Source organism: Coffea arabica, chromosome 4c (assembly GCF_036785885.1).
Source record: "Coffea arabica cultivar ET-39 chromosome 4c, Coffea Arabica ET-39 HiFi, whole genome shotgun sequence".
Classification (NCBI taxonomy): Eukaryota; Viridiplantae; Streptophyta; class Magnoliopsida; order Gentianales; family Rubiaceae; genus Coffea; species Coffea arabica.
In genome coordinates, this window is record NC_092316.1 from 9351674 (window position 1) to 9359340 (window position 7667).

The 7667-nt window shown below is 35.2% G+C and overlaps 1 protein-coding gene across 1 annotated transcript; it reads right to left on the minus strand.

Moving 5' to 3' along the window:
- Positions 1-3848: 3848 nt before the first annotated feature.
- LOC140005248 (transcription termination factor MTERF15, mitochondrial-like) lies at positions 3849-5655 on the minus strand. The gene has a single exon (XM_072045937.1). It carries the CDS (start codon positions 5284-5286, stop codon positions 4033-4035), a length of 1254 nt encoding a protein of 417 aa, XP_071902038.1. The 5' UTR covers positions 5287-5655; the 3' UTR covers positions 3849-4032.
- Between the last annotated feature and the right edge of the window lie 2012 nt (positions 5656-7667).

Sequence of the window (7667 nt, forward strand, 5' to 3'; positions counted from 1 at the left end):
AAAGCAGCAAAAATCTCGACTTTAAATCCGAAGTACCAGTCCCAAAACTCACAAAATTAGGATTTTTCTAAGGTCAACACCCAAATATTGTATATCATTAAAGTAAATAGAATTATCAGCCCTAAGTATTGAAATCAATTTAGTAAAAATCTGAGATGGGTAACCCTAAACCGTAACTAATTACAACATACATGAACTAATTTTAACTAATTATAACATGAACGAAGTATAACATACATACCCATTTGCCTTCGATTTTATGGAAGAAATCTTCGTCTCTTTCGCTCTTCTTACTTGATTCAGATTGGCTCGGCTTTGGCTGCTCTTTCGCTCTTTCGCTCTCTCTCTCTCTCTCTCTCTCTCTCTCTCTCTCTCTCTTCGTAGGGTTTGAACAAAACAAATGATTCTGTTCAATTGCCTTTTGGTTCTTATATAAGGGCATTTTGGTCCTTTCATCAATTCCCGTTAATTTTTTCGATTTTCGTCAAGATTATAATTTAATTCAAAATATAAGATATCACATTGTATATTTTGAAACCATAGGGGGCTTATTTGTATATTAGGTTTAGCATAGGGGGCTTTTTTATTTTTTACCCTAGAATTTATTTGGGAGTTATGGGAATTATAATTGTGGGAGTTACAATGCATTTTGAATTGAGTTATTGTACAATTATTTGAATAAGAGTTACAAATGAATTATTTGGTCAAATGAAGAATTATTGAGTCTTTATAAGCCATTCAAATGTGAATCATATTTTTAGGTTACAAATTCTACCAATTAACTACAATTTAATATGAAAAAAAAATCGTTGTACATTGGACTTTCAACCCTTTTTCTAAAGGTTTTTGTAGCCTATAAATAATGAAATTCTTTGGAGAATTTCATACACATTTCTCTCAACAAAATATCATTCTAAATACTATTCTCCTCACACTCTTTTCTTTCTCCCTCATTCTGTTTTCTTTGGGCAAAGAAAGATATTGGGAAGCTTTTGCTTCTCTTGGTTGTGCATATCAAAAGGAAGCAACAACTATAGAGTTGGGTTATTATATTCTGGAGGCAGCGCACTAGACCTTCTGCATCGGTTAAAAAAAAATACCGTATGAACACATATCGTCTTAAAAAGAGCGTACTGCGCGTCTCAACCCTACTGAACTTTTTAGTAGCTGTCAAATTCAAGGTGGTTAGCGTGAAAATCAAATGTTGTTCATGTACTCTCTTCCAGCAATTTTAAGACGATACTCAAATGGAGAGTAATACTAACTCTACTATCCTTACGTTTGTCGGAAGCTCTACATATTGGCATTATAGTAAAATTTTCTTAAATATACCCCAAAAGAAAAGAGCAACTTTCCAAATAGAGCCATAAAAAAAGTGCACGTAGAAGACGACAAATAAGAATAAAAAATAAGAAAACAAAGAATTGGTTCGGGAGTTCTGAATGTAAAGTTAATCAATTTTTTTTTTGTAAAAAAATTTCTATTTTGTTATCATATTTTGTAAGTTTTGGACATTATGGCATCTGCTACATTAATTAATACCTTTTCTTTTTATTTGGATGAATAAGTATTAACCTTTTAACCAAGTTAATAAGGAAAATAATAAGAATGTTAGATACATTTTGACTATAATTCACCTCTGATTTTTAGACACTTTCTGAACTTTTAAAATCCTTAGCCAAAGTTATGCAACTAGAATCTTCTTTTTTTTCTTTTTTTTTTTACCCAAAAAAAAAAAAAGAATCCTTTTTTACAACATATTTCATCACTTCAGCTTCTTTCGTATTCTTCTTCATTTGATTGATCCTGCCATTTTCTGAACATCTGCATAAGGCACCTCAATTGTGACTCACCATAGACAAGACTTGGACATAAAACTTTGGCCAGGAGATGTGTTTTGCTTGATCCAACATTTGGCTTCATTACATAGTCGCTGGTCTTTTCTTGTTTCTTGATTTTAATTTGTTTATTTTTTTTTTTAACTTAAGTTGGGTAATGAGTGCCCAACACAAATATAAAAAAACGTCCAAAATATATGTGAGTTTTTATTATCCAATCCAAAATTGACCCAATACCCAACCTCTGAAATTAGTGGATGAGTTGGGTGGATTGTTGGATTTTGGACAAAATTGCCAGGTCTAATTGTGAGTAGTAGTAACCATGCAAAGAATAGAACAGTAACTTCTGTCACAGCATAGATGGCATGTCATAATAGTCTATACTGAATTTCTAATCAGCTAAAGTTAGAGGATCCACTTCTATAGAAACCACAAAAAATGGAGGCAGTCTCCAACTTCCCATGCAGAATAGAGACACATTGAAATGTTTTGGAAGGGGATATGTCAAACAATATATATCCCTATAACATTGCCAGATCTGATGATACCTATCATCAATACAGTCAATTTATTTTTATAGACAAGAATAACAAAAACAATTGAAAGTGTCTAAATATCTTATGGGAATTTTACATACATAGGTGAATGCTTAAACTAAATGTACTCTTTCAAAGCTCTATAAACTGGAGAGAAGCTAAAGTTTATGGAACAATTAGTCAGCGCTTCACTAGTAATCATTGCCACCCATCCAGAGTATCTCACTGTATTTGCTAACCTTCCTTCAAGGAGACTATTTAGTAGGGCAAATACCACCCTCATTAAACGGTGCACTCGCCTCACTAGTTGAATCAACAAGTAGGAACTATGAAGCCCTGTGTCCCTTTTTGCCCAAGCCAAATGAAACTGGAATCAACAGACCAGTGCATAGTCAGTACATCAATTTCTGTCTTATTGGATACACTGCAAATTTAACCAGAGTAAAAAACTGAGGCAGCATTGAAGCTCAGACAAGATAAAGATTCATGTTGTGATATACTGTCAGGACCTCAAAAAGATCATCTCAGCTATGATTATATGATATGGAACACATCAATAGACAACAGAGAATGCTGATGAGCATTTATTTTAAGAGATGTCATCTCATCTGCTTCAGAGAGGTTGACAGTCTTTCATTCCATAGAATTGATAGTTCCCATGGAAAGTTATAATTGTTGACAAAATATACGACTAAATCATGGGATAGGAAGATCTGACAACAGCTTTAACCAAGGAAAAGCACTTGGCATACCAACATGCTCCAGCATTTAACTTCTTTGAGCAGGATGCAGATTCAGTGAAAAGGATCAATTCAACGTAAGCACAACACATACAAAAGGTGGCACATCAGCACTTTGTCCAGAAATGTTGAACTTTTCCTTTTTCAGGTATATTTCAACAACAAAAAGGAACAACTCGCAATACCTTTACCTAGAAATACAGATGAAGAAATCCAATTCCTGCAGTAAAAGTTACCAAAGGCACCCTTGAAAACTCTCTTAGATTTATAAAGTTTCTGATCCTAAGATTTCAGCCTCTAATATGTTAGCAATGCTTGAAGAAAATTCGTTTTGCAGAATTTGTTGTCCCAAATAATCTTGAGCTGCAATTCTGTCTCAATCATCCTGAGCATTTTGAACCATGATAGCGTCGAACTTTCCTTCAAAAGCATTTACTGGGTTTGCTTCAAGTAAACCAGAAGGAGATTCCAATGACAATTTGCCCTTAATCTAAGATTTCTCAAAATCTGATTGTGGACTCATATGAAGTCTCCAATCCATTATCTCTAAGGGTTCCCTTTTCCAGGTGCAAACCCAAGCATTCAACACCCTCCTAGAGTGTTTGTAGGTAGTGCCAGTAATATGTTATCATCAACAGTTCATTGGAACTATCAATGGTTCTATCAAGCAAAAACTCATACTATCAAGTAAATCAAATGAACTTATTGGATAAACCAAACAATGCCACCATCAATTCTAGCAAGACATGCTCAAGGAAAAGTCACCATTGAAATTTTACTGGGTAATTACATGAATATACTGGAACTACATTAGGAGTTCTAAGCTAAAAAAGATGAAAAAGGGGGCCTGAGGGGAGACTCAGATGATCTTTAAAGAATATTAATTGCTTCAAAATCTTTCCTCTATGCATCTCCAAATCATACATCAAAAATCCCCATCTTTCCCTGATAAACATCACGGAGCTGTGGTACTTGCTTCTCATATGGAATGACAAATTTGCTCAAGAAGTACTTCTCACCAGGAATGAATATAGAATATAAACGCGTGTACCATCTAATGAAGCCCTTCAAGCGCAAAAGATGAATAACAGATCCCCTGGGGATAATCCTCTTGTCCAAACTGAAATTGAGAATAACAGGATATCGTGCAACTGTCTGCGAATTCAGACCCATTTTGTTAACAAGAAAGTCCATCATCCTACTGAGTTTTTGCTCTGAAATAAGCATACAGTTAGGATCCTTTCCATATGCATTTCGCACCAAATCTTCAGACCAACCCCAACTCCTATACACTTCACAACACCGTTCCCAGTTTAATCTATTACGCATCCCAAACCGAGCATATAAAGCTTGCACAAAAGTTGATTTCAGATGATCAAATCCCATATTCTTAACCTCATATACAACTTCCCTGAAACGATTATCATTTACCATTACGGCAGCGGGATGACGAGTCATTAATGATCTAATGCATGATTCTCGAACTCCAAGTTCTCTTAGAACAGCAATATTAGAAGCAAGATTCTTTGTGGGGTCTTTAGAGAAGTAAACAGCACGCCATATTCTAGGAGAGGTAAGCCTATCATCTGTTCCATACATGCTCTTAAGACAATGATAAAGAGGCAATATTTTATTCTTCAAGCTGCTTCTCAGTAGATGGTGATTTGCTGAAAGATTTTTGGTTAACTCACTTCTTGAAACCCATATAGAGCTGAAAAATTCAATCTTGGGCAAAAGGATCTTCTCAGGATTGTAAAAGAGAATCTGTGGTGCTGCTCCAACAAGTTTTGCTATGTGGGCTTTGCTGAATCCTTGATCTCTGAGGAACGCCAAAACTGCATTGGGCTTCTCAAGGGACTTGAACGTTACTCTTTTAGATAGAAAATTAGCCCTTTCTGCTGGCAACCCACATGAGTTAACAAGGTAAGAGACAATATAAGAATGTGAATATTCATCCAATGCAGAGTTTGCAGTTCTTGATTTCACACCATAACCTGAATCAATTGCTTCAGCAAGACTACAGAAGTTAGCACAGCAATCATTTCTAGACCCCCTGGCAAAAATTGAGCTAGAAAGCAAATGACCTTTCTGAAGCAGAATAAAGCAGGCCGTAGGGATTTTAGCTGAAATCTTGATAGGAGAGAGCCTGTAGAACAGGTATGCAGATAACATGTTTGATGAATTTACGCATACAGCAACATGACCTCCGATGGGGCGATCAACAACATTAAATGCTGCAGGATATGAGGGTTACAGATTAGCCCTTCAAAGCTCGTTTTCTGAAATTTCGATTCGTGAGGGCTCTAACAAATTTGCTTTCTTCGTCACAGCCAAATGGGAAGTGGAAGACAAATTTTGAAATGAATAAACAAAACACAAACAGAGTAATACTTTGACATATAGTAATCTGTTTGGATTGTGAATTATTAGAGATATTTTTACTGTAGCACTTTTTGTGATGTGATGTATGTGAGATAAAAAGGTAATTGGGAAAGTAAAAAGGTGTATTGGAAATTGTAATGATGATGTAAGTAAATAAATTTTGAGAAATAAAGCTCAATCCAAACAAAGCCATAAGCTAACGCTAGTGGTTTGAGCCACCCCGATGTACGTGAAATATTATTTAAAATAATTACTGTAACACTTTTTTGTAATGTGACGTATGTGAAATAAAAAATAATTAAAAATATAAAATTATGGATTGAAAAATATATTTATGAGATGTTTTGTGAAATAATTCAGCTATCCAAACACTATTTTGGAAGTAAAAAAAAAAAGATAAAAAAATGATTTTTTATTTTTGATGTAAATGAGAGGGTTTGAAACCCAAATCTCTCACTTAACACTCCTTTCCCCGACTATTCAACTCATTATTTCCAAAAACAAAAAACAAAATGGGGGAGAAAGAAATGGTTATGAAGAGTAAAGCACCAAGAATCGAAAAAAGCAATCGAGAAAATAAAGCTCTTTTTATGAATAATTATAAAAAAAATATAGCCTCAATTTAATATACACTGTCAGTGCATACAGTTTATATATTATCATAGTTAAAATATTAAAATTAAAATTAATTGTTATATATCAGAGAATGATAATGTATACAGTATCAATGCATAGAATATTAATATAAAAATATAATGATTTGCAGTTGTGAAAGGAGCAGTAAAAGTTGTTTAGATACCTGTATTAAATTTTAAGACTTATTGTTTTGGTGTTTTTAGGAATGTTTTGCCCTTATAATTGATAGTATAAAAGAAAATTCAGAAAGCAACCCCGATTGCTAACACCATAGCAAGTTTGCCACTGCATAGATTGAATTCAGGGAGAGATTCAACTGTCGTGCTTGGGTCTGCGTCTCTTCAAGCTACGATCACAAAAGAATGCTAAGATCAATCATAAAGGAATTAAATACAGTGGATCACAAGCTACTTGAAATGTTGGAAAAGATGGAAGAGGAAGACTTGGAACGAAGGCTCCATCAAGATCTACAAGACAAGTGTTATCTTGTGATATTTGATGATGTGTGGAATAGGGATGTAATCGAGCCAAGTCGAGCTCGACAAGACAAGTGTTTTGCTATACTCGAGCTCGACTCGACTCATATGTATCAAGGCTCGAACTCGACTCGAGCACAAGTGTTATCTTGTGATACTTGATGCTGTGTGGAATAGGGATGTAATCGAGCCAAATCGAGCTTGACAAGACAAGTGTTTTGCTGTACTCGAGTTCGACTCGACTCATATGTACCTAGATTCGAACTTGATTCGAGCTTGACCGAGTCCAAAAAATCGATACTCGAAGCTTGACTCGAGGAACTCCCTTTAAGCTCGAGACTCGACTCGATAAGGCTCGACCTTTAGGCAAGCCTTATCAAGTCGAGTCTAATCAAGCTTCTTGACTCGATTCGAAAAATGTACACTTCTGCCCTTATAAAATTTTATTATAAAGAAGAGTATATTATAAATTCAATATAAATTATACTCATAACGGTCATTTTATAATTATAATATATATATTATTTAAATACACCCCGACTCGACGAGTAGCTTGACAAGCCACGAGCCTCAAAATATTGGCTCGAAACTCGACTCGAATAACAATCGAGTAGCTCAAGACTCGGCTCGAACTCGGTCAAACCGAGTTCAAGCCAAGCCACTCGCAAGTAGCGAGTTCAAGCCAAGCCACTCGCAAGTAGCTTGGCTCGCGTACATCCCTAGTGTGGAATGAAGAAGCGTGGGATTGTCTTGCCCACATCAAGTAGAGTGCTACTTACAAGTAGCATATTTCATCATCTGGTACTCCTTTACCATTATGCTACCTTATCCCCTGATTTTGCAACAACCATCATATTGTCCTTTTTTTTTCCTTTTCTTTTTTATCCCTTTAGTGATCATGCTATTTTATATGAGTGTCTATCTGATAGCATGACATCTTTTAGCAAAAGGGCTGTATAGCTCCCAAAACATACTTGGAAAAAGCATACCAACCACCAACATACTGAAGGCTATATATATAGCTAATATTATCAAGACATCAACAAGCCATGAAAAAGG

Coding starts and splice junctions, on each gene's coding strand:
- LOC140005248 (XM_072045937.1), bottom strand. CDS start 5,286: ATGTTATCTGCATACCTGTTCTACAGGCTCTCTCCTATCAAGATTTCA.